Source organism: Nesoenas mayeri, assembly GCF_963082525.1.
Source record: "Nesoenas mayeri genome assembly, chromosome: 9".
In the NCBI taxonomy this organism is placed as follows: domain Eukaryota; kingdom Metazoa; phylum Chordata; class Aves; order Columbiformes; family Columbidae; genus Nesoenas; species Nesoenas mayeri.
This window is the reverse complement of record NC_137557.1, coordinates 13673003-13700988: the sequence shown is the minus strand read 5'-3', so window position 1 is coordinate 13700988 and position 27986 is coordinate 13673003. Positions and strand designations below refer to the sequence as shown.

The following is a 27986-nucleotide window of genomic DNA, read 5'->3' as shown; positions in this document are numbered from 1 at the left end:
AGTAGGAAATCCATAAAAGCTCTAATTAGCTGGAGTCTGTGTTCGACTCGAACTGTCATGCCAGTGTAAGAACTGGTAAATTATCAACCTGACATATGGACAAAAGAACTGGTTTCCAGCCAAGCATACGCTTGCAGGAACTACAGTTGGCACGGGCAAAGTTTTAGGTTGTGGTCCTCCTGACCTGCTTTGTCTCAAGTCAACAAGTCATTGCAATTGATTCCTCATAACCAGAAAAGTAACATAACCTACAGAACATAGGCAACAAAGAAATATGCCCACAGATCTTTGCGGAGTATACTGAAAAATACAGTAGCATGACTTCCAAAAGTGGACGTCTCACATCTGTATTACTGTTCTATTCAGACAAGTCACTCCGTTTGGGCAAAAGAGGGGAAATAAATGTGACAAAGCTAAAATGGTGCAGTTTAACTGAGGCGGTGAGACTCTACAATTCGTATGGCTACAATAAAAGGAGTGGCTGATTTATTGTACTTCATAAAAGATAATCGGGTTCTTTTAGTTTTGGAAACATTTCAAGCAATAATTATTTTAGTTTTCTGTACAGTAAATCTTATTGAACTAATACTAAATTTTACATACTGCATGTATAATGGTCAGAGTCAGTTCCATTTCCAAAAAAAAGGAGAAAATAAAATATTATACTGATTTTGCATAAAAAAGACTAGCCAAAAGATTATTTTTAAAAGACATCATGATTATAAAAAGCTAAAGAGAATTGCTTATTAGTTGAAAATGCATAGTAATTGTATTAAATTTTTCATAAGCCCACTGCAAATCATAAACAGGCATCATAAGCAAGAATATATTAAAACAGAAGCAGCACAGAAAGGGAGATAAATGTGTATATGAAAGGAACAAACAAGAAAAAAATTAACCATTTCTGCTCCAGGTTTTTTAGTTTTCATTAAAATGAAGGGAACATTGATTTCAATGTTTGCTGTCACTGGAGTTATTCTTTAGGATGTTAATGCAGAAATTTTGAAGAATTGTATAAAGTGGGTATTTCATCCTGTCCATGAGCGTGATCACACAGACAGAGGATGGCACACAGCCCCCTGGGAAAAACATCACCGTGACAAATGCAGGGAGAATTACTTCAAGCAGCAACTGTAATGTTAAAACATTTACAGCTGAAGCAAAAGATTGCGAACAGTGTAAGCGTGTTTGCAAAATGAAGTGTTACTAAAGAAAAAGAACGGCAGTTGTGTATCAATGGCAAGCGTAGCTGCTTTTCCACTCAGTTTTCCATGCAGGTCTCTGGTGCTGTGGCAGCGCACAGTGACTGCGCACTCGTGCCACTGTGCTCAAAGCGCTACTTCAAACACATCGTTAATTCACCATGCAATTATCTTTCAAAGCACATGGGAACATTGGAAAAACTACTAAAGTATATCTAAAGTATTTAAGCCATTTTCTTTATATGACTTCTAAAAATTGAACTCAAATTATAAAAAATGATCAGGTTAAAAATGACCACGTCAGTTGATAAGATTTTATTCCAATGCCCAAAAATGAATACGCCAAAACAAAACCTGCAAATAATCCAGTGAATCCTCAAAGCAGTACCATAACTGTTCATCAGAAAATAACTAGAGATATTGATTTCCTTTTAAACACTTATAGAAACAACCATGACATTTTCTTCATTAATAAACTAAACTGAAACCTTTGCAATGTAGCAGATCGATATATGTATGTATCTGACAGCTTTAAAGTCTGAAGTCCTACACTATCAGGATAATCTATTGAAGCTTTAATACTTGATGTACGTGATTTTCAAAGTTATGAAAATATTGTTACTGAAATCAATGACTAAAAGTAACCTTTAGGATCTATAATAGTGACTAGATGTTACAGCATTAGTGGTATTAAAAAATAATCACTATTTAAGAAGTAGCTTCCTCAGAAGCTTAAAGTATGTTTCAGATCTTAAAAAAATATATATATACATACACCTAACTCTTTAAATTACTAGTTATATAATGGTAGAAATTGTAAGGTTGTGAAATTGTTTCTCAAATTTCATAGCAACCAAACCACGCACAAAAAAGCCTCATAGACCCTCAAAAACTTGGCTGCTTCACCATTAGGCAATTGCTGTAGTTTTTGCTACAAACATTCCTATCTCTGCTTTCTCACTGCTCATTCCCATCACATGTACTAGGAGAGGGATTGCATATCATGCAGTGAACTCACCAAGGCATTGACTAAAACAAAAACCAGCACCTCTTTTGGATTGAGTTGTGTTCATCTGCGTTGGTTATTTCACATGATTTGAGCACAGCCACACCAGTATTTGTGTAAATAGGGAGTGGCAGCAAGAAAAAGCAGCTGTGAGACAGAAACCGGTTCTGGTCAGCAATGGCAACAGCCTTGAGTTGTTGTTGGCCTGTGCCCTTGTATGGAATTCTTTAAAGCTTCTGCCTCCATAGTTGTAACAAAGAAGCTGCTTTATGCTGTCTGCATAACCGTGGACATTGTCAAACCTCATTTATCATAGGGACTCTGTTGAGCTCTACACTTCCTTGTTTTCTATGTGCATTTTCACCTTCATAGGAACATTTTACTCTTTGTGAAAACTGGCAGCTAAGCCCCTCCCCCAGAAAAGGGAGTCTAGGCATACAATCCATGCTACAGGACTAACTAAACTGCTTTAGAAACAGCACTTGCACAGCTGTTACAAATGGCACTCCTGAACACTTGATTAGTATCTACAGTTCTTATTACATTACAGTAATAATGATAATATATGGCTTTAAGCTAATTCTCCAAACAATTTGCAGTGTTTTGGCAATGGTTAACTACTAAAGTCAGCTTTGGTGTTCAGAATTATTTCTATTAGACAGAATTTATTCTTTTCACTAAAAACTGAAACTGTGTTTGCAGAGATAAACCACTGAAAAATGTTACCATTCACAATGTCAGGTGTAATTAGTACTTCATTAACTCACCCCTTTATCTCCTCTTGTTTTAGAATTGAATTTCACTGTCTTTAAACGGGCCCGTTCTTTTTTCTCAACTCTACCACAAAAACATACATAAAAAAAATTAAATCAGCAAAATTGCAGAACTCCAAGCTACTACTTGTTATATGGTAAGCACATAGGTGTATCTTTTGCAGTATGGACTTTTGTTGGTGATGGCACCTTCAGAAAACAGCAGCCTGCTAGTGGCAGACTGTATTGGAAAAGTAGGCTGTTATTTCTCAAGCAATGAGCTGTGGGGCTGTTGAAGTATTTTGTGATTATTTACATTCAGTAAATTGGGGGGCAAAAAGTAAAAGCATGTCACAAAAGTCATGATAGTGTCATGATTCGAACAAAATTTACTTGGCGCGTTTTCATATGTAAATGGTATAATGTTATTAAACCCCCAACTTGCTTACATTAAGAACAGAGAAGGACTTGGAGCACCTTTATCAACCTCAGCATGCTACTCCTAGAGCTAAATAGGATTTTGACAAAATCCTCATGGAGTCAGTCAGAATCCCACTACAATACAAGAAATGGCTGATGTGGTACAGAATTAACAACAAAGAGTGAAGCATATGCAATACATGTATTAACCATATCAGATGTTTAATAGTAGACACCTCAAAGTCAGTAAAATATAGTGACATACCTGCGTTTGCTTGGGATAACTCCAATTTCATCACTTTCTCCATCTGGAGTTACCTGCCGTGCTTGCCACCATTCATCATCAGAAGCATTAATGACATGAAGGATATCGCCAAATTTGAAGTTCAGTCCTTGACTTGGAAGGCCACTATCTTTAGTCTTGTCATAATCAAAAAGAGCTCTGCATTTAAAGGGGAAAAAAATAAACATAGAAAAAGCAAGAAATAAACTGGGGGAGAATGAACAGCACCGAACATAAAGCTGCCTGTGTTTTCAGAAGCGACTGCGCCATCCTGACAGTCACGTAAAATAAGAATGCTGAACGCTTTCTCTCTCACGTGTATGTACACACACTGAGAATATATAGCCCAGTATTCACACACATGTTTAGGAGTTTTAACAAATGAGAACAAACTTTGCCCAGAACAGAACACTAGTGCTTTGCAAAACGTCCACAGAAGATGCCTCCTGCAATTCAATAAGCACTTTGCACAGAGCAGTTACACGTCAGTCTAGAGAAAAAGGAAAGCATTCGAAGCATACAGCACTGCTGAAAGTTCTGTAATGCATATTGCCTTATAGCAAGTTACAAATTGGATTGATGTTAAATAAAAACTACTGTCTTTAAAGTAAAAGTCTGGTTTATACTGATATCAAATCCATCCCAACCTTAGGAAAGCAGCAACAACAGAAACACCAGGAACTGGTAACAATCAAATGAGTTAACCACAAAGCAACTAGAACTAACAAAAACCTCTTTTGACTCCAACTGATTAACATGGCTTTTCCTGTACGCCTGTCAAGGCATCAAATGAGAACTCATTTCACAGACAAGATGAAATATTTATCTAAAGACTAGTATATAAAAAATACCTCTTTTTTTAACTCTATGGAGACTTTTAACACAGATTAACAATGCCATGTATACCTTTAGTTAGTGTAAGTTATGAACACTTACTTAAAAAGAAATTGGGTATTTGTGATCAGCCACTGCTTTGAATGCAACCCCGTGGTATTTACTCTAAAGTGCTATTCCAATGAGTCACAGAAATCCTTTTAAAGAGAAAGCATCAAGTTTTCCCTTTGATTTAACCTTGTATTACTCAGCTATTAAACAGCCCTACAGAAAGGTAACTTGGTTCCTTCACTTACAAGTCTACAGAAACTGAAGTTTCATGTTTCATGAGGGTTTATGCTTCAAAGTCAAAAATACAATGGCTGTGGTAACAGCATCAGATATTCCAGACTGTCTTTTTCCTTGGCCACACTCATTACTTTCAATATTGTAGGTTGTTGGATCAAGTTTTACTGAAGCATTTCTTGTTTTATGGTGTTCTTGCAAACAAAGGAATGGGCAATTCTTGTAGCAAAAGCATCTCCACACATTATTTTAGAATGAATGAAGGGCAGCTTACAAAGGAGGTTCTCTTTTTCTCCCCGAGTTTTTTGGGAAAGCTGTTTGAAACCAGGTGTTTGAACTACCAGAATAACACAGGGATGTTTAAGCTCCTCCTGCAGGAGCTGATAGACACACAACTAAGAAAAATCTGCCATTTTACTTCAAATTGCAATTTCAGGCAAACACAATTGTCTTTTCCTTAATACTACAAAATATCCCCAAAATACTGTTTACAGGCAGACTATTCATAAAGAAATCCAGTTTCAGTGACAGGGACACAATGATGTATCTGGTAATTTCTCAAAATCACGGTGACAAAATAAGAAAATCAGAGATTTTGTTGATATGTTTTCTACAATGGTGGTTGAATGCCTATCAACATTTTACTGTTGGTTTTGCCATTCAAATCAGCATTACATTATATAACTGTAATCCTTTAAAGCATATGCAAACCCAAATATTACAGAAAGAAGCTAACTTCAGTTGCTAAAACTGGCTTTGAATTGGTACAATTGGAAGTACAGAATGATCATACCACAGTGACTTATTATAAGGGATAAGCTGGATAACTTAACATGTTCCGTCAGTACCTAGCAATATGTGAAAAGATTCATAAAACTTACTTCAGTGAGGTCAAAATTAAATCAGAAACCAGACAGAACAGATGTGAACCCATCCTGTGAATACCAAGTTGCCTACCAGTCTTTGACATCTTTTGGTGTGCTGACAGGAGCAGATCTCAGCCGCCCCAGCAGCACCCTCTGTTAGGACGTGTGGGTGGAAAAGCACTTTTCCTGAGGAGTTTTTGAATTTTAGATTTTGTTCTGACTTATGACAAAGCTGACTATTGAGTCTCAAAAACCTTTCTTGGAGAGTGAACCATCGGTCTCCATGAAGCTTCTGCCAACAACCTGGAGAAGGCATTTTCTGCAGCAGCTGGCAAGGTCAGGAGCTCAACCTCAATCATTTACAGATCACACCTTCCATCAGTGGAATAAAAACTACACAAACAAAATATTTGTCAGTGGCTTAAAAAAAAAATCAGACCAATGTGTGAACATAAGCATAAGAGGTTTAGAACCTAATCAGGCTATAGCTAACCAAGCAAAATAAAAGCATTTAGTTATATGATGAGGGCTAAAGCAATAAATCATGGGATTATGGAAAGGAAGACAATCTCACCATAATATCCACATGTCCACCTCCACGTATAAAATTCTAAGACATGGATAACTGCGATATCAAGCACTTATCCATAGTATTTAAAGTACTTATCCTTAGAGATTTAAATTCTGATGCCCTTAAAACACTTCAGGCAAAGGAGAAAATAAAAGAACAAAAAACTCCAAAACACCCAAAACCAAAACCCAAACCACACCGAACCAACAAGATCAGCTTTGCAAAACCAGAATCCAGATAAAGCTACTAAAACAACAGGTCCAAAGAGAAGGGCTACATGTTACCGTCAATCTAAACAGAAGCCCTGCACAAGCAATTTGCTACATTTGTTTCAAAGCCTTCAGAAATAGTCTATCAGTGTGTGTTAACTGATGTAGGAGTCAGCTGGCACCTTCATGAGCTGCACCTTGCCACAACTTCCCAGTGAAACCACATATTTTCATAACTCCTTCATGCTCTATTTCCACATCCTTTTAGCCTCCTTTCTGTTCAATTCTATATAAATAAATTAATGAAGAATATTCAGCTCATTTGCTTCGACGCATTTGCTCTCTTAGTTACCATGAAAAATATTCTATAGCAAAACGCTACCGGATACAGAAACAAGATTTCTTAATACAAGCTGAGAATGCGACTAAAGTAAGCTGAAGGAAATAAGATGGAAATCTGTCAAAGCTTAAGTTAAAGGAGACTATACATTTGAACTCAAGAACTGAACAAGGGAGAACACAAGGGCTGCTGCCACAAAACAAACTGAACTGAAGTTCTTAAGACTTCACATGTGCTGAATTAATAAATATATGTTTCTGCTGAAGAATTATCATCTCAGAAGCAGGACAAAAAGCAAGTACCAGCACCACTCCTCTAAGTTCATACAGGGTTTTCAGGGCTAGTACTTTTTCAGCTATATTGCATTAATCAATCTAAATTAAGCTTTATTTTTAATATATTTTGCATATAAACATCAATTTGTTACATTCGATAATGAGTAAATAATTTTAGAAAAAAGCAAACACAAATACCTGGTCTACAGAAACGCACCAGCAATACTGTGAAAAAGATGATTACCTGACATAGAGGGATCTCTTCTGGCTGGTTCGCAAAGATCCTGATCCTGAACTAATGCTACTGTTCATCATCTGTTCCCGTAAATCATGAATTTTAGCTTCAAACCGACTATATTCTGTAAGGAAGGGAGGCATTGCAATTAATTTACCCTAAACTTCAGCCAGTAAATTTCTCATAAAAACACTGAAAACCTCAGAGAATAAGCATTTGTTACAGCTTTTTTTAATACAAGGAAAAAAACCTCTCAAACCACAAGATTTAAGTACTGTGTTATGTAATTAAAAGCTATGCAAAGTTTAACATTTATCAATATTAACTAAAACAAAATTGGAAATAATTGAGATTTAGCAAAGCAAATAAATTGAAGCAAATATCCATTATACTTAAAAATGTAACGGTCTTAATCTATAGTCCACAGTAACACTATTTTACTAATTAAAACAAGCATTTCTACTAACAATTATCATTTTTATACCAATAAAAAGACTGGTACAGGTAAGTTTTAACACATGACAAAAAACTTCTCATAACATGCATCTGAAATACATCTCTTTATAATCAAGAACTACATATCTTAAATTTTAAATGTTAAGAAATGGGAATGAAAAGTGTCTGAAAATAAACAATATTGAACAGATATTTTAAAATTACCAGACTTGAATTAGATGAAGAATTTAGCACTATAAGGTAGAAAATATACAAAACATTTTCTAGATAAGACGATGTTCCCATGGGAGCTCAGGAAAGGACAAAAAAACCAATCCAGAATTCTGACATGAATGTCAATCCACTTGCAAACAGCATTAGAGATTCAAACTACCGCTACGGAATTATGTACAATGTTAATCCTGGAAAAAGGGATTGTGTTCTTAAGCAGCACTGTGTACTAATAAAAGTAAGCTAAATGCAGTTGTTTTTAGCTACAAAGGCAGGCAGTAAAATAGCAATAGGCTCCTGAGAACAAACATTTCCTGAAGCGAGGTACTTACATGCCGTCAGCATACAACATGAACTCAAAACAACCAAGTTTTCCCTTCAGCGGAATAGTTTGGACTTCGGGATCAACAGATGCACTTGTAAAACGTTCCCAGTAACAGGACACGTCCTGCAGCCGCCACCCTGGCCAGCAGCTCACGTGGTGCCGGACCGTAACCCGGGGACATGGGAGCTGCGGGACCCCGAGGCGCTGCTGGGCCCGGCTGCACCCGCACAGTCACCCAGAAATGCGGGAACTGCAAAAATCCTGCCACAAACTCTAAGGTTCCTTCAGTCCTCTAAATACCATGAACGATTTATCATATTGCGCTCTGCTGCACCTTCTCCTGACACACTCAGACATTACCAAGGCTTACAGACTAACCAGAGAAGTAAAAGAATATGAAGTTACAGAAGAATATTCTGTGAATCAGTCTCAGATTTATAGTAACCTTGATTAATCAAGGTTACTATAAATCTGATGCTCTAGCAATACTAATTATAATTAACCATATCCAGACTACGACAACATGAACAGTCTCTTAAATAACCCTGACTTTTGTCCTTTAAACCCAAAGGCCAGCAGTTTTCAAGACAGTATCTTAGTTTTTAAAACAGCATCAAGTGCCTTTTTATAAATAAATTCTAGATCAAATAATTCCCAGCACTAACTCCGACTGATGAGGTTGTTTGACAAGAGAAATTAAACCATTTATTTCTAACACTAATAGCAAAAGAATTTAAGATGACAGGACGGTAACCTCAGAGGAATAAGAGAAAACAACAATTTAGTTTTTCAGTCCTCCTAGGGAATAAGTGCTGAAAGAGCGACAGGGACATTTTCAGGAGTAAGAAGAAGAATAATTTCTTCTTAGAAATTATAATGTCTTAGATACCAGTAAAGCAATAAAGGAAACTAAGGGGCTGGGACCAAAAAGGCTCTATATTCAAAAAGAAGGAGTGCCAAGAGATGTCCTATTTAGGAAAAGCTTAAACACTCCATACAGATGGAATCTGATGAGCTCCTTCGATGTAGAGAAAGCTAAAACTTGAGTTATATTCTTCTTACAGGAAGTTTTTGAAGGAATAGGATGGAAAGGAATCTCAAAATCACTGGGTTCGGAGCTGAAAAGTAGACAGAATTTTGGTTTTTAAAGAAAAAAAGCTTGGTATTAGATACAGTGGTATTGAAACTAATGCTGGAAACAGAAAATCAGAAAACAGCAGGACTTTTCATAGCATCAGAAAAGCAGTGCCCCTTTGGAACCCAAAGGATCAGCACCCATCCCCTCTTGACTAATTAAGCTTGGTTCAACTTCAGCATTAAAAAGCAAAGTGTGAGCTCTGCTGACCTGTCTAGGAGTGTTTATATTTCTCTGATTAAGAAGAGCTGGGTATCAATCAACTGTCTTTAGCACCTTCAGTCTCTTATTAAGCTAAAGAACACGGATGCCATCTGGTAGTTCATGAGCCATAGACAAGCAGTTGCAGGACAGCAGTCAGGACCCTGCCCACAGCTGCTCCATCTCAAGTGCTCTACAAGATGGGAACAAAGAGCCAACAGCTGGCAGCAGGATTGGAGACTCATTTCTGAGATGCATGTGTATCAAATGTGATCCATACAAAATGCAATTTTATTTGATTACCAAATCTACCTACACACCTCTGTGTTTTTCATCAATCCCTGCAGTAATACCTCACTACTAATTAAACACACACAAAACCAAACCCTCAAACAGTTTACAGAGAAGTAGCATCAACTTTACACTAATGGAAGACTTCATTTAATCGGCATATCAGACATCCATCACTTTGTAAGAAACTCCTTAGCCAAAATAGCATAAAAGCAGAAGTACTGGATAAAACCAAAAGCAGGATCTGAGGTTAACACTTGTCTCCCACACTGACAAGAAAGCAGCTATTTAGGGACGGAACTAGGCAAGCACAGAGTGATACCTTTCCTTCAAGTTCTCTCCCATCCTCTGGTATTTTCAATGTTTACAGAATTTCATCATATGTTTAAATTACCTATGTCACTAAGCTTATAATCACTAAATTCTCCCAAATGCTAGAGAACTGTTTTCCTTCCAATTCCATTCTTTCTTATGGGGTATGCATAATATTACATATGTAGCGTGTGACAAAACTGATCATGTTTTTTCCTTGGAATCACAGTGAACAGCACAATAAACGTCCATATGGCTAAGTGTGAAAAAAACATACAATGCACATGTAAATATAGACCTTAAAAAAAAATTGCCACTTCAGCATTCCAGAAACTTGGAGCTGGAACAGGCACAGTGAACAAGATAACCAAGAAAGCAGAGTCTCCTTTTTATGAGGAAATTAAGAGCTTGGCTGAGAAGGAATATGATCAGTCCCTGGTCAAATGTATTTGGGGTAACCAAACAGAAAGGACACAAGCTATTTAAATGAAAAAGCAAGCTGACTTTAACCCAAATAGAGTAGGCTGGTCATAGGAACTCCATCTACAAATACATCTGCATTTTCCACAGCCATCAAAACACTGAAATTCTAAACCAGTAATTTAATAAGAACTATGGTGGTTACAAGAAGGCCCTCCTTCCCTCCCCTCCCAATAAATACAAAACAAAACCACACAATCCAAACCCTCAATCCTTTCAAGTAAAGAGTTTGACCAGGATATGAAACCTGATCTATATGCAACAGCAATGAATGGGACTTAATTGAGGATCTCTTCCCAGGTTCTGAATTTCAGGAAAGCTGCTGATGCCATACATCAAATAAAGAGTAACAGACACCAAGACTAACATGAAACACAATAAAATAAGAAGAGAAGAATAATGGGATCTCTTCCTGACTAGAATTTTCTCAAAGTTCCCAATAAGTTTAGGGAAGAGGGGCAAGGGGAAGCAGTACCTGCTGTCATAACATAGAGCTTGAGGAAGCACAAGCATCTGCTGCTTCAATTCATGGCATTTATCCAACAGTACCCCACCATCACCAAAGATAAAAAACCCAAAGCCTACTCTGGTTTATGCATAATCACTTTTTAAGAACATTGGATGGATACATCTGGGCTCAAGTTTAAACTTTAAAGTTATACTGGATAAGCAGATGGTGCAAAATGAGAATAAATCTGCTCTATGCCATGTCTGCATGTATTGCACAGCAACGAACAAAAAGGAGCAGGGGGCAGAGAGCAGGGGAGATGAGAGGAGACTGGGAAATCCTGGAAGATTCCTCTGCTCCCAAGCTCCTAAAGTGATTCTACCTAGAAAAATGGAATGTTTTCAATGTCAGTGTTTATTTTCACAGAAGTAAAATCTTCAGAAAAAGGGTCTGAGCAGTGAAACTCCTGGTCTGTCTGTCTGGTGGGCAACAAGAGGACAGTGATACACACAGATACAAGGTGAATACTGTATACAGGTAGGGGAAGAGAAAAAAGAGACTGAAATGAAAATTAATTTAGTCTGGAATAAACATTCTAGCAAATGGGGCAAAGGAACAAAGACCACCACAAGGGATGGAAAATTCAGCAAACAGCACAGAAGGAAAAGCAACCCTCAGAAGCATGGATGTGCATACAGGGAACAGATGGCACAGCACTGAGAAGCAGAGATTCTTACATATGATGAACCACAAAGAGCTGGAAAAGTTCACTTCAATAAAAAAAAAAAATACGTCCCTTGCTTCCCTCTTCCCATCTGCCTGTGGAAAGCCCTCCTCTAGCAGGACCCATTGGATCTGTCTAACCAGGACTCTTGTGTTGACAACATTATTTAACTATGATTTATATTATTTTCTCCACTTCCAGAACACACTATTTTCCTTTTCATAGTGACTCCAAACGAACCGAGAAACGGAGCCTGGTAGTAAGTGGGGATGGCCACAATCACACTGACCTTGCATTGACCACCCATTTCTTTTCAGTTCTAAGCTTGTGAGGTAGGACTGCCAGAGCATGCAGCTGATGGTGGGTGTATTTAGGAGTACCAGTCGTGTACTACTACCATCCCTTGATTGGCTATACTGGTATCTGATAAATTCATAGGTACCCTTCATGTTTTGCACATCTTTTCTTGTTAGAGGCTGCAGTATACATTTCAGTTGGTAGAGGAGGGTGTGGAGTACAGCATGTTCAATACAACCACACAAAAACATTAGCAAAGAGGGTACCCATTAAAACGTACGGGCCACAATGAAAACATCATTTTTTAGCATATATTACTTAGCTTCAGTGCTTGCTGGTTTATATTAACATGACCTGAGAGAGACCACAAGGCATTTCACATGCTATTGGTGGCTTCCATGCGCTCCAATGTGTAATGAGCTTGTACTTCATTAATCACTTGAAAGACTAGGCCACGGAATTTCAAAACAGATTAGAAAAACTGCGTTTGTATTTAGTTAAGAACTCCTCCCTGAGCCTGCAAACCTCAGGAAGAGACCAGGTCCAGTCACTGCTGAGGTGAATTGATCAAATATGTTGTTGAAGGTTTACCACGCAGTCACAACTTGAAGGCTGAACTGCTCTTAAAGAAAGAAAAACTATTTTATTTATTACACTAAAGAGCAGGAGTAAGGTTTTAAAGGATTAAAATGCATAAGCCGCCTTATAGTGTCTATCAGGACTATATATAGCAGAACTCTTCTTTTAATCTTAATGGGCTCAATTTTAAAGGTACTTTAATTGACTAATCTGGATTAGTTGCAAATGAGTAGAAGCAGGTAAAAAGCAACTAGGAACAAAAGTCTGGAAGACCAGAGACCACGTACCCCAAAACAGGGTAAATTTTCCTTTTTTTAAAAAGCAAAAATTTAAGATTTTAAAGAATTTTTCATTTTACAAAACTGGGATGTACTCAGCCTTTAAACCACCTTTGGTTAAGACGATCTATGTTCTCAGCTAGAAAGCGAGGGAAGCTCATCCTCTTGATACAAACCAAACACTGAAAACTAAGTTTTGTAAAAGCATTATTGGCTTCGAGCTACTCCAGATGGACTTTCACAAATAGAAGATTTACAATCTAATTCAATACAAATGCTCATAAAATAATCTTAGCTTATACCTACGAAAGTGCTACTATTTTGCAGAGCCTAGTTATAGTGTTTTAAATTCCACTAGAAAACAGTGCATGGATGAAGTGTCACAAAAAGAAAAATTGACCAAATACTGGCCATTGAAAGGTAAGCTCTAACAAAGCTTTTTTCCCCCCTCTTTTTTTTGTTTTAAAGAGAAAACAAAAACCACAAAGCTGTCATACTTGGATCTTATTTTTTGTAGATGAATTCATTCCTTTAAAACACAAAACATACATGAAAATCTACCTAAAATCTGGCTAACAAAGTATAAGGCATTTTGATCGAACTACGAATCTTGAATACACTTTACAATGGAGGATCATTTATTTCCTTTAATAAAGCTGAAAGAAAAATGTGTGTTAACTACCTACATCAACAGAAGCAGAGGCTGTACAAAAAATATCTTAAAATCTCTTGAAGTTTTGGCTCCCCTTCTCCTAATCTTACACTGATCCACTCAATCACCTAAGAAAACACAGAGCTAATCTGATCACTTAACCATTTTACTACTCTTTCAGAAAAAGCGGATATATATAGACTTGACCAGATGAATTACAAAGAGACACCAAGTAGATTCTAAATTCTAAATAACATGCAGCTGATAACTCTTATGAAAATAAAAGACTGCTGTACTAGTTAAAATTATAATTATTTGGGTTTTATTGTACCTCAGGTGGATCCTTGAGAAATTAAAAACATCGAAGTCCCAGGATTATTTTCTATCTGATTTCAAGCAAATATATTTTCATATTTTTATGTTTTTCTTCAGCTATTTTTCTTATTTTTAAACACTTAAATGCACTCAAGCTATAATACAGTTACAGTAGCCTACTGGCACCTCATAGCTTTTCAGAATAGCAGAATAACCTTTCAGAAATTAGTTCTGCAGGAACACTTATTATCACGTCCTCAAAACACATTAAGAATGTTCCAGATGACCTTTTAATTTGAATGGACACAAGAACAGAAATGTCACTGTGATATGAGGGCAGTGTAACCTCGGGACAGGCTGTGCTTCCCCCTTGCTGCTCCTCTCCTCACTACATTCCCTTCAAGCACAGAGACTTCTGTTCCTGGATTCTTGACACAGAGCACATGCACGGTTCTGACCATCTCTGAATCCCCACTGCCAGGAGATGCACATATATCCATGTTGCTTAGGGCCTCCTCTCATTCTGCCACACTAATATCACATTTTTTCCTTGCCAACCTATACCTGTAGAAAGCCCAAAGAAAGGAGACGAGTGTGGCACTGAGTTGTCTCTGCAGAGCCAGGGAGCAACATGAAAATGAAATGGCTCATCAAAATGCTTTTGTATACTGGAGCAACATCACTTTATTTGAAACTGCAACAGGTACTTTGTTTCTAGTGAACCCATGGTAAAGCAAAATGCCTTTTTATTCATGAACACTGTCTTGAAAGGAGATAGAAATTTGCAGTACAAGTAGGGGAATAAGGAAAAGCTGCCAAATAAAGAGGAAAATGAGATCGACATCTTGACTTCCCCCAACCCCCGACTCACTTCTAGAGGGCAAATCCTACTTCCCAAACTTCTGTTGTTCTACCATGGACCCCAACTCTGCAGCATCCAGCAGGTTCAAACCCAGCAACCTCCGCAACCAGGGAGGTTTTGTGTACACACATGTGTCTGTGTATGTACTACACACGTACGTACAAACATAACCCAAGAGGTGACTCCACAGTTGATGACAGCTCCTAGGGAAGTTGCAAGATAAAGCACAGAATCCACAAGGAGAAAGCAGAAGTCAACTGACTTTAGTTGTGGCAGCACAGAAGTGGTGCTTGATGCAGGAGTCACTTTTGTAAAGTGGAAAATACCTTCACATTCCCGTTTGGCTTTTAGCTGCCCCAAAGAGTGCTGCTAAGTTACTGAAATTTGGTTCAGTACAGTAGGACATTTTGTAAGGCATCTCTCTGATTCGCTGAACCCTGCTGGAAACTAAATGAACGCCCAGAAGTATATTTTTAGGGATGAGGTTACATCTGTTTTCACCCAATTCCATAACCAATGAACATTTCTGAGATTTAAGGGAACAGAAGCCAGCAGTTATGTAACTCGAGCCCAAATATAATAAAAGCAGTATCATTCAGACATATTAGCCTACCCCAAGTCCAGTAAATAGTGTTTGATAAACCATGCTGGCTAACTGGATTTGAAGAAACAGGGAAAATGCAACGCTTCCTACGATAGAGCTTTTCCAACAATTAATTTTTCCACAGCCTACTCAGGCTTTTCTATGAGAGAATTGCTTGCAAAAATGCTCTTTTCCAGGAAGCTGAGGAGAAAGACAAATGGGGAACTTCTAATAGAACTAATGTGATAGGATGTAAAAACATAAATTAGTATTTCCCACCACATCTATGAACATACGAACTGTCACATACAATTACAGGCAGTGAAGTGAGCTGGTCGCAAGTGCCTTCCAAATGCTCCTATCATACTCAATCTATTTACCCAGTTATAACGAGCCCTGATGGATGTCTAGAATCTCCTTGATCTGTCCCAGCTGTCAGTATCTTTTACAAAATCCTGCCGGATTTAAAAATATAAATAAAATACATATGTGATACAAGCACTTATAATGGAAGCTCTTCATCTTTATGAAGACATTTGAGAAACAATAATTTTACAAACTCTTCATTTTAAATCTTATTAACCTTTTTTGAATGGCATAAATAGAAAACATAATTATATGCATGTAAAGATAATTATACATATATATATGTATATTTATAGAATTTCCAACTTAAGTGCATCGAGGTGGAAAAGAAGACCATTCACAGCTATAATTTAGGAAATGTGAAGATGATCAAAGAACATATGCACTTTTATCTAGTGCACTCAATGACATGGATGATATTTTCTATTTAGAAAGTTAAATCTCAGGCTGCTTTCCTATGATAATAAACAAAGAGTGACCTTTAAGGATATATTCTCTTTGCTAATCTCTAAAATATGAACAGTGAGTGTCTGATCAAATTTACCTCCCACATCAGACCTGAAAGAAGCTGACAGCTGGAGGAACGGAGGTTCTGTTCAACCTCTTGTCACAAGAAATATGAAAAAGGTAAGCAGAGATGTCAAAGAAAGTCAAACATTAGTAATTAGAGGTCTCTGTGGTAGGTTTACCATGTGTCAATTCATACTTTGCCTCCAAATTACAGTGGATCTCCATCTCCTGCTTACACGGTTCTTTCATGGCCCACTTCCAAAGGGTAGAGTATTCCCTAACATGCTTTAAATATCTTCACTCCAAATGGAGATTTTAAGCACTATTTCACAAAGAAAAACAGTCATGCAGTTCAAACATCTTTAAAAAAAATGAACAACAAACAAATCCTTTCTTTGAATAATATGTCAGATGTCTGCCCATAATCTAGAATAATTCAACATCTCCCATGTACATGCTCTCAAATAGGCCCTATAAACCTTTGAGAACTGCTCTCTCAATGCAGCTCAACTGCACGCAGTCTTCTCCTCAACGCTTCAGTAGTCACGAAGGAAAGAGCACAGCTCTAGGTTTAAAGTCTACAAGTGTCAGTCATTGAAAAATTTGTAAGAGGCGCTTATGTTGCTCTGGGCAAATCTCTGTGCAATGGTTCAAAATCTCATCAGTCATTCAAGCACCTCAATACGCTTCAAGACAATAAGTTATCTGCTTGGACAAGCAGTAATGAAAAAAGCTGTTATTTCCAATGCAGGAAGGAGCAGGAACCATCCAAAAGGCTTATTTATCTTGTTGTAAAAGGAAAAGAGAATTCCAGCTTTCAGAGTATGAAGGGATTCGTTTCTTTTTAAAGCCTGAACCCCAAAAAGAGACTACTGAAAAACTGATGCTTTTGCATGAAGTCTGGATACACTCTTTGGCAGGGAAATAAAAGCGTTTGTGCCCTGGGATATATTCTACCAGAGAAACATATGTTCTGCTACTAGGGGCCACATCTCAACATATTTTTCCTGGCAGAAGAAATAGTGACCAAGAATGTCCTCTCTGACCAAAAAAGAGGCCACATGCCAAAGAGGACAAGTCATGGGGAAATAAAAGCACAAGGTTTTACTCCTCACAAAGGTGAGGGATCCCTACTCAGGGAGCAAGAAGATGTAACATTTTGACCCACTGGTCACAGCACTGAAGAGCTAAACAAAGGACAGGCCAAATGTGCGTCAATGGAAATATTTGATAATTCTGACACAAAGCCAAAGCAAATATTCCAGAACCAATGCTGACCCTACTGTTCTTTCTAAAAGTCAGTCTCAGAGTGAGCACTTCTAGAAAACAAATTCTGGAACAGAGCAATGCACAAATTCAAAATGTGAATGGGATACACACCCTCTCAGACAACATGGGCTGCACGGCAAGGGTTTGACCATGAACTAGTCACAAATCAATCACTTGGCTTTACTGCCAACAGAGTTCCTGGGTCAGAGGAGATCTCCGATGTTGATGGAGGTGGAGGGGGAGGCAAAGGGAATGCCAAAGCTAACATTTCAAAGACTTGGGGAGGACAGAGTAAGAAAAACAAGACAGAAGAGAAGAAATAAAGAATGAAGAAAAGTGTGCTGCAATCAGTTACTGAAAAATTTCAGATAAAGGTAACAGTCCTGTTAGATGTCCAGACCCGATAAACACCTGCACTTATCCCTTGCCAGTAGTCTTGAATTTTAAGTTTAATTTGAAGTTTAAGCAGACAAGTTACTGCAAGGAAGATTTAGTGATGGGCCTTCCAATTTAGCAAAGCTGGAGAAAGCTGTTGATTACCACAGTTCATAGTAAGAGATCAAAATTGTCTTGTTATATATATATAAACAGCAATGTTTGGGTTTACATATTCAAGGTAAGCATATCATTTTATACTATTAAATTTTTAAAGCCTCAAAGAGACAAAAGCATTTAAAATGTGCTGTAGAAATACAGGAGGACAAATGTGTTTATAGTGATGAGGCAATATTATTTGGTTTCTGCAGAATACACATGGATGTTTAATCAGTATCAGCTGCAGCCTAATCTGGGCAAAAAGAAAATGCTGGATAAACAGAAATACCCACTCAGTATAAAACAGAGGAATCAAAACCTGATGGTCTCCTTAGGTTATCTGAATCAACACAACAGAGAAAGAATTAGATCTTTTATCCTCCAATTACTAAGGAAAATAAAACCACCATATTAAAGGGGGAAGACAATTGTGAAATGCAAAAGCAACAGTGTGACATTTCTACCAGATCTAACAGTATAAAGCAACCCTTACCTTCTGGACGGTACTGAGCTACGATAGTTACTGCTTGGCCTGCGTTCTTCAGGGCGGCTGCTGCCTGCTCGTGGGTTGCTGCTTTTAGATCTACTCCGTTTACCTACAAGTAATACAAAAAGGCTCTTCATCAAAATAAACATTTGTGTTTATCATCTCAGAACACAGTTTTCAGGCCATGTGAGTTTTCCCTGTTTCCAACGCTACTAGCTAGTTAATACAAAGTTTACTGATCCTTACTGAAACACAAAGTCGATAAATCCTGTCTCACATATACTCTTAAGAAATACTACAATCATCACAGCATATTACTTAGTGAATTCATATTCACTAGGTCAACTTTCTTAAGAGCTTTGGTTTTTATTTTTTTAAGGAGACACAGAGACTGCTGTTTTCTGTAATGGTTGACCTCCCCTTTCTACAACATGGCTTCAGGGACCTCCTAAGGCAAAGTGTGCCCATGGACCACTATGTTTAACATCCAGTGCGAGACCACACCCTCCACAAAATTCTAACCTTGTTTTCAATGCAGATTTAAAAATAGCATCAGAAAAAAACTGAAGCTGAAATGTGTGTCACATTTTACACCAAAAGAATTTTTCGTAGTTCAAACTAAAGGTGGACTGTAATATCAGCATTTTAATAACAGCAGAGCCAAAAGTATTTTTTCCTCTGAAATAACTACCAAATTACAATGCGAATGTCCAAAGAAACAATTCTGCACCAATTAAGTCATTTCACAAAGAAAAACACAAAATCTTTATGACCTTCAGTACTAATATAGTAACACCCTCAGACAGGTATGAGGTGGATCTGTTCAAGACTAACAGCAAGTTTAGTAGTTACTCCAGGAAGTAAAGCACCAAATCTTAGACGCTACTGCCAAATAAGCCACCCCATTAAAGGGCTTATTTCTGAAGCTTGAATTCTTTCAGTTTAGACACATATACCCCTCAGCTACAAGACTAAGATAAATTAATATCTTCACTGAAAAAAATACCTCTGATAAGGAGAGTGCTATTTTAATAAGGTTACAGATGAGAAACTGAGGCAGACTAAAGTCCTCAAAGATACTCTGGAAGCATATTGGTATCTGTTCCATTGTCTCAAATTCAACTCAATTATATTCCTTGCATATAAATAATATTAACTGCCTTTAATATCCAGGGAGTTGAGAACTCTCGTTATTGTTTACATAAAAGAAGCAAGGATGCCTACAGAAATTATACGATCTCCTTTCCTGAGCTCTCCACTCAGGTCAGCTGGCCCTCCTGCGAGTATGAAAGAGATGAAAATTCCTTCTCCATCTTCTCCTCCAACAATGTTGAAACCAAGACCTGTTGATCCTCGATGCAGGACGACCTTTCTAGGCTCCCTGAATGAAAGAAGAGAATATGAAATTTTGGTCACTAGCCATGAGTAAAAGTAAAATTAAAAAATTAGAAAAGCTAAGTCTCCTGAGAGAGATAGTGTTGAAAACTTAGGTATCACAAGTTCTACATTTCTAAAGGCAACAATGTCGTGCATCCCACCCCCAGTGCTCCCCTCAATAACTTAGACTTTCAAATAACAGCTTCTAGTATTTGTGTGCTTTCAATTCTGCTTGTTGTTAGGTGAACCAAACAATTCATAACTATGTATGTATTCTAAACTCCTATTATGATACAATCCTATGCAGTGCTAAACGTCTTTACTTAACACTTTCCATATTGTTCAAGAGCCTCCGTATAGCTCATTCTTATCCTGGCTAATGGTAACAGCAAGCAACAAAATACTATTTTCCTTTTCTGAAACTTAAAAGAACAAATTCTAATGGGAAACATCAATAATGAAAAATATATCCTTACTGCTTTAATTTCAAGCTATAAATATAGCAAAGAACAATTCAAGAAGAATGCATAAACCCTTTAAAAAAAATCAGAAATTACAGTAAATCTCAACTACATTTGCAATTTATTTGCAGCAGCTGCAATTGAAAACGTGAAATCTAAACCAAGTTCTTGCGTTCCTTTTATAGGATGTCCTCCTGGCCAGGGTGAGGAGAGGAAGGAAGAAAATACTTATCAAGTTTAGGGCCAGTCAACTTTGAATGCAGAAATACTCTTTCCAAAATTCTACTCATCTGTTACTTGAGCCAATACAGGAAAAGGAGAACTTATTTCAGAAGCAGACATTTCTAATAAAGCACAGCAACCGTGCACTGCATTTGAAAAATCACTAGAGAGCACTAAAGAACAATTTAATGGACACTCTTATTTGGAGACATGAACTATTAATTTATAGAATAAACTAAGCAGCTTCATTTTCCAGAACAAAAAGCATCATGTAGCCCGATCTTTAGAAATAACTCAATTTTTGCACTAGCTCTTAAAGCAATTTAGTGTGAAATTCCTAAATTTCACCTGCTAACAACTATTATATTCATCCTTTCAGAGTACTCTTTAGTTACAAATAAATGATATTGTGAAAACCTCTGTATATTGCTCTGGACCACACTAATACATGAACAAAAAAGCTGCACTTAAAGAACATAAATACACAGTCTCTTTTAAAATAATACTCAAAATTTCTAAACCTCTTTTTGGGATGCAGGAAGCAGAAGATGGGAAGGTAATTTAGGGAAAATCACCTCAAACCTTATCTGAATAACCCTTGTGTTTCAGGAGAAATCTAAAAATCTCATTTTACAGTAATTTTAAAGGAAAGCTATAAAACCCTAAGTTCAGTAATGCTATCAACAGGACAGAATCACTTCGGCTTACATGTCCACCTAACCATAAGTTAAAAATAACTACAAAGACATATATGAATCTCTTCTACTTTCCGATACGCTAAAATAAATTCTCCAATATATTATATTATGTATACTTCAAGCCTGGGTGGACTCTGTCTCAGAAAGTAACATCTGTATCAGATGATGCTGTGACAGAATTCAGCAACAACATTCTGAATAAGCAGTATAACATCCCTATACTTGCAGAACAGAAAGATAACAAAATTACAAGAGCTCCCCTTTATCAGCGATGATGAACATAAGATTAATGCAAGCTGCTCAATCAGTGAAGGAAAGAATGGTCTGCTAATGAGAAAGCATTAAGAGATCTCTAGCCCTTCTGGATATACTAATCCATCAAACCAACCCTTGTCTGTGGTGGGGGGTGAGAGGGGAGAGATTGCTGGCTTTAAAGCAAGAAATAATGTCTAGTCTGCTCATACTAACATCCTAAAAAGCTTAGTGAACTCATGGAGCACTTTGGCAGGGCATTCTGATTTTAATACTATTCCTGGACTGCTAAATTGTACATGTGTATATAAATATACCTAGTTTTCTCATCACACTAATGTTTACAAGTGTTAAGAAACTAATCATTTGCATTTATTTATTGAAGTAAAATATAGAATTCACTACTATTGTGCCCACAAACATGTTAGGGGCTTCCCTGGTTAATTAATTTCCCATGTAGCTTTAGTCATTCCTTACCTGGTAATCTCATCATCTCCAAGCATTCCCTTGGGAATGGGTGAATATCGGCCTGGTGATGCTGGGGGCAGGGACTGTCCCAAGTAGGCAGATGGAGTGATATGGTTATCCACTGGCTGAGAATAAGCTTCGAAGAGGAAAAAAAATAAATAAGCATTAAAGAATGGAAAAGAGCTGTGCTCAGCCAACAGCACACCTGGGTAAGAAAGGTAAGATTATTCAACCTTCCACTCTTCAACGTCAGAGGCATCTATTTACTGAGAGGAACAAACAAGCTGGTGCAAAAAAAATTCAACTGTTCTGTAAGAGTCAGTTGCATTATTCACAGGTTTACTGATTAAAACTAGAAAGGAGTGTTTAAGTGATTTAGTCTACTCTCTTGCATAACAGGAGAATGTTATGTGCATGAAGTGCGTATGTTTTACCTGAACCACAACACATAATAGAAAAATTTATCACCTTAATGACTTCAATTAATGGAAAACATTCTACAACTCCAGAAGAGCTGTTCCAATAAATAAGAGGATGCCATATATTTCCCAAGTTAGGCACATCAATTTTAAGTGACCGTTCACCCACTTTCTCCTATTACAAAGCACATTCTACAATGGAAACATCTTTATCCTGGTGTAGGTGCTTCACGCTTTGAGACTTAAACATGAAGGGTGGGGACACCTCACAGATTGAACATTATTAAAGCTGATGGACTCGCCTCACTCTTATTCACCTGCTGTATCTGATGCGGTGCCTGACCTTTGAAGGTTTACACTAAAAATCAAAGCTTTTTAAGTGAATACATATGACACAGAATGCAGAAGTGACCTGTATATTATGCGGTTTTGTTTTTCTTTTTAAACCACTGTCAGAACATTTGGATCATACATAAACTTCATCACAAGCATTTTTACATGACAGATTTGCTAAATAGCTGGCTTTTAAACCACCCAACCTGCGCTGGATTGATTCTGTATTATTCTAAATTTCTAGTAGACCTGTGTGCAGTAAATCCTGTACATGGCATGGAGTATGTATCACATCAACACTGTCTTACCCTGATTAACAGTCCCATAAAAGAGCTAGTGAGCCAGACAGAGAAGCACCTATAGTACCTGTCATATAGCATCTGAGATCCTACCTGACTAGGCAGGTTACTTATTCTTCACAGCTTAGTCACAGTATTAGAGCTCTGTTCATTTTCTAGAATGTGCTTCAGCAAACATTAAAATCCACTGCTAACAGCTCACGTAGTTTCAAAGCATCAGCTGATAAAGTACTTGTGTTACTCAGCCACACTAGCCCTCAGAGCATTGCATGCTCTAGTCTGGGACTGTGCAGAGCTTTTGGAAATTGCAACTCTGGATTCACAAGTGGTTTCATCAAAAATCAGAATCTGGGTACCAGAGGACGCCTGTCACCTTCCACACCACAGACAAAACAGCTTCCTCAGGTCAGCTTCACGAGGTCTAGAGCAAAGAGAACACTGCTTTTGCTAAAACCAAATGATCAGCAAAAGCATTCATTTTGAGAATTCCCTGATAATTAGGAGCTGTTTAAGACACATGACTTTAAAAAAGATTTTTTGGAGCAGTTTTAACACACACACTCATCGCACCTTTCCCCTCCTGCTCCCTGCAAGGATGAGAAGGGCATGTTTGTTGGCTTACAGTGCTTTCGTTTAACTGTTTTTAATGTTCCTAAAGCTTTTAACTCCATCATACTCAGAAACATACATATCATTTGATACTACCATATATGCTAATATTTTTAATTTTATATCCTTTTCACCATGTAACTAGAACTCAGCTATCACGCAATAGAACAGTTTATTATTTCAGGCTCTCTATAGAGTTTCTGCAAGAAACATGTCTGTGCTTTCCTAAAACTATTTGAGCTGGAGATTATACCTGAAGAATATTCATGAGGCACATGACAGAAATAAAAGGCATGCCATCACTTTCTGAATCCTCAATCAGGTCTAAGCTTCTGTTTCCAAGTAAATATTATTACTGATGTAACTGATAAAGGAGCTGTGTTTTGGATGAACAGAAAATACCATGCATAAAATGAACTTGCTTTGACAGGAAAAGTCAAAGACTCTTAAGGAGATTCCATTTCCAAATCCACCCCCACCTGACATAACCCAGTTCTACACAGAAAGAAAATTGAAGATTTCCTATTATTTCCATGTTACCTGCAGTTTCCCAGTATCCTTAACTCTGTAACTAAACTAGACCAGTCCCAGAAAGTCTTAAAGACAAACAAATTCTGAATTTGGTACCTCTGTTCTTAACTTTTTAAGTCTACAGACAGTCTTCTATGATTAAAGTATTGAGTAACGAACTGTACCAAAGCACACAATTTAAAATTAATATCTACATTTATACCAAACCATTCCTTTATGTTTGCCTAGTAAAGGAGTAGATTTGTCAAATCCTGCTACAGGTTCTTTCCTCTACTCACACAAACTGAACAGTTTCAGTTCAGTTTTCCTCCCAAAAGAGATAACCAGTCCTCTAAATTGCTATGGTGCTTTGTTCCTTTCCATTTAAGCCTTATTCTAAGTTGTTTCTGAGCAAGAGTTAAGGACTTTTGCCAATATCAGGGCACCGCTGAGTTACAGGATTGGGCAAGTTAAGAGGAACCAGCTCCTTCTCTACTTTTCTCTCTCTAGGTTTCCTTGAGGCTTTGCCTTTGCCCCCAAAAAAGATTCATAAAATAAATATCCTGATGATCAAGTGAAGATAAAGTAGTACTAGATAAGACACTTCTATGTTTGTCCCATCATCATCCACAGCAGTGTAACTGCACTACTGCAACACTACCGGGAACACTATGTACAAATCGGGTTACCTCTGTTCCAGAAAATCTGAACTCAAGGTGAAACATAAGAGGTCAGTTATAATGGAGAGAGAAAAATAAGTCTGACTTCCAAGTATACAGTGGGAAAGGTTGAATTATTGGACAAACTAGACACCATAAGGGAAAACGGCTGCTCTCTAACCATGTATATGAGTATAGAACTGGGGATGAATAAGTGAAGCCCAAAAAATCAGTTTTCTGTCAAAGGATGAAGCCTCTGAGAATATTCTTCTAACAAGACAGTGAAGATAAAACCTGATTAGCTCCAAATTGTAATTCAATAAGCTTAGAAATAGATTTAAAGATACTGTAGGTATCGCAAATAAATGATGGGCTTATAAGGTACTTCAGTCCATTGTTGTACTGCACTTTTGTTTGTTGTTCTTCACAAATCGGTTTAGATTACATCTGTGACTTCTTGGTCCAAAAACATTCCTTTGTCTATACTACTATGAAGTAGTATCTGAAGAGATCAGTGCTACATATTAATTACTCCTATCTGACTGCAGGAAATAAAAATAACAAAACCCTCCCCAGAACCATTTTATGTGACAAAATGAGTAAAACTGGTCATCCAGAAAGTCCAGCTATTCAGTCTTTCAAAGACAGTTGTATCATTCTCATCCCTTTCTCTGAACACTAAATGGTAATATCCCTCTTGAAACAGTACATCCAATTCAGCTTTTCCTTTATATTGTAGTTCAACCTTGAACCTTCTGGATTCAGACATCTGACTTCAGAAAGACTTCTGTAACGAGTACCCTTATGTCAACAAAAAATTCTTTTAACTCTTTTCACTATAGCATTCAGTGCTCTTCCACTTGAATTATCAACCATTATGTCAAACCTGAAGATTTCAAGTAAGTTAACAGAGAATTTTGCAATACATTTGCAGGAAGGCAGAGGTCAAGACCTCCATGCTCCTCCCAGTCCTGTTTATTCAAATACATACAGCTCATGAAAAAGCAGGAAAACAGAAAAAAGTCAGTCAGAACTTCACTAACCTGTACCTGACACAGCATTTTCTTTTGCTTAGTTCACAGGACACTGAACATCTATGCAGTGCATTGTCTGTTATTCTTCACAGTCCTCGGGAGAACGAAGGAAGCCGTTTTCTCTGCACTCACCAGAAACACCAAGGCACTCGGACGAGGCCACATCGGCCACAGAAACAATGAAGTGCCCCACTGCTGCTGGCTTGCCAGTACACAAGCTATGGGACAGTATTCTGTTCAGCACACAGTTTTCCAATTAATCAACTTTCTTATATCAGATTTTCACTCTACATAGTTTTTAAAAGCTTGAAGTTGTTAAAATACTAAAAATGAGGTATATTAACGCCTTAAAGGAAAAAACAATTAAATCACAAAGATAAGCTGAACTTACAGTTCGTGATGTCAGGAGGAACATAACTGTCATTCATGAACATGCTGGTGGGTTTCGCAACTTTCAGATAAACAAAGTCCGACGTGTTTTTTAAGGCAGTCACTGCTTCTTCATGAGTAACTTCTTCTAAGCAAACGCTGTTCACCTAAAGAGAAAAAAATAAACAAATTCTCAACACAGAAAAATGTGCACTTTCACCAGACGCTCACTGAAAGCTGTTGGAGCACTTGGGCTTTGAGAGTCTTTATTGGGCTTTATGTGTCACAGACATAATTGGTTATTGAAAAGTTATATAAGAGATGCTTTGTAGTGCTGTGAATCAGAAGACAGACAACTCTTTCCTCAAAAGATTATTATAAACTCTCTTGACTGTAACATTCTAAAGAAGGCACACGTGACTGGAAAACTAATGGGACAAATGACACTCAAAATGCCACAAGCTTGCACAGTCACAGCACTGACATAATCTGTTATTGCAAGGATTAAATAGAAGAAAGTTTCTTCTAGGAAGAATAAATCCTACATGATCTTATCATTATATAATGAAGTTCTAGACATTACAACGGGACAACATAGTCTTGCAAGAGGTCAAAGTAAGGGTCAAAACTGGAGAAGATCCCGAAGTGACTGATTTACTTGCCAATTAACAGGAACTTGTTTAACTTTACAGGTAGACTTTTTAAAAGTATTGCTATTCAGGTGAATCACTAGCACTTCAGTTTAAAAAGAAAATTAAAAATCCTTTAACAATTAGTATCTCATCTAAAGCTTCAGTAAATTGAGTTGTTTGCCCTCTCTTCCATATTTTGAAGTGGGAAGTAACTTCTCCAGACAATTCCAAGCAACATGGAAAACAAGGCTTGTATTGCACTGAACTCCAGGGACCAAAGACACTTTCCTCAGTTTGATTACAAAACTTTATATCCTGTGTAAAAACAACTGGGCCTTGTCAATTGCTAGTCACAGGGGAACAACTCTACCACTTACATATATTCTTTCTATCTGTATTTTCTAAACGTTTTCTAAAAGCCTCTTATTGGTGTTTGTTTGGGTTTTTTTAGAAATTGATTTAAATTCCTGCCACTCCTAATGACTGACAAGTCATTGTGCAGTGCATTGGTAAGCACAGTACAACCTAAACACACAGAAAGTTACATGCTGCAAAATATGGGAGCTCACCTCTGCCTCAGTGACTGAAATTTTGACAAAGTGAAATTCAACTAATCAGAATACATTATAGATTAAAATTCTAACTGGATCAACTGAAGGAATGATTCAGCTACAATAAGTTAGGACACTGTATTTACTAGATCCAGAAGCATATGCTCCTTGCATCCCTGAAACAGTATTCGATATTAATGCATAGCCACTTTATTTAATTTTGTCAGGAAATTTTTTGTAATCTGTCACAGAAGTTTGATATTCCTAACAAATTCTTTAAAACCTCTCACATGTTTTATGATATAAGCAAGTTATCATGAATTTCCTCATACAGGTGACAAATTATAACACTGGAAAGCAGTTTGCCATTAAAAGGAAGCTTTCCAGTGCCCTTATATAGTGGGGAAGTCCCACAATCAAAACACCTCCTATGATGCAGATTTTAAAACCTAAAACCATCAACTATTAACAGCATTATCATCAAGCAGCTGGATCTTTGGG

General features: G+C 37.3%; 1 protein-coding gene across 13 annotated transcripts in view; it reads right to left on the bottom strand.

Moving 5' to 3' along the window:
• Positions 1-27986, bottom strand: part of DLG1 (discs large MAGUK scaffold protein 1) — a 150897-nt gene that overhangs the window by 20103 nt on the left and 102808 nt on the right. For all 13 annotated transcript variants that reach the window (XM_080349557.1, XM_080349565.1, XM_080349563.1 and 10 more), the window contains 7 exons: positions 26325-26469; positions 22080-22206; positions 19817-19973; positions 18599-18701; positions 7288-7402; positions 3646-3822; positions 2976-3045 (listed from right to left, as the gene is read on the bottom strand). In XM_080349557.1, the coding sequence (XP_080205683.1) occupies positions 2976-3045; positions 3646-3822; positions 7288-7402; positions 18599-18701; positions 19817-19973; positions 22080-22206; positions 26325-26469 (894 nt within the window). The remainder of the gene's footprint in view (positions 1-2975; positions 3046-3645; positions 3823-7287; positions 7403-18598; positions 18702-19816; positions 19974-22079; positions 22207-26324; positions 26470-27986) is intronic.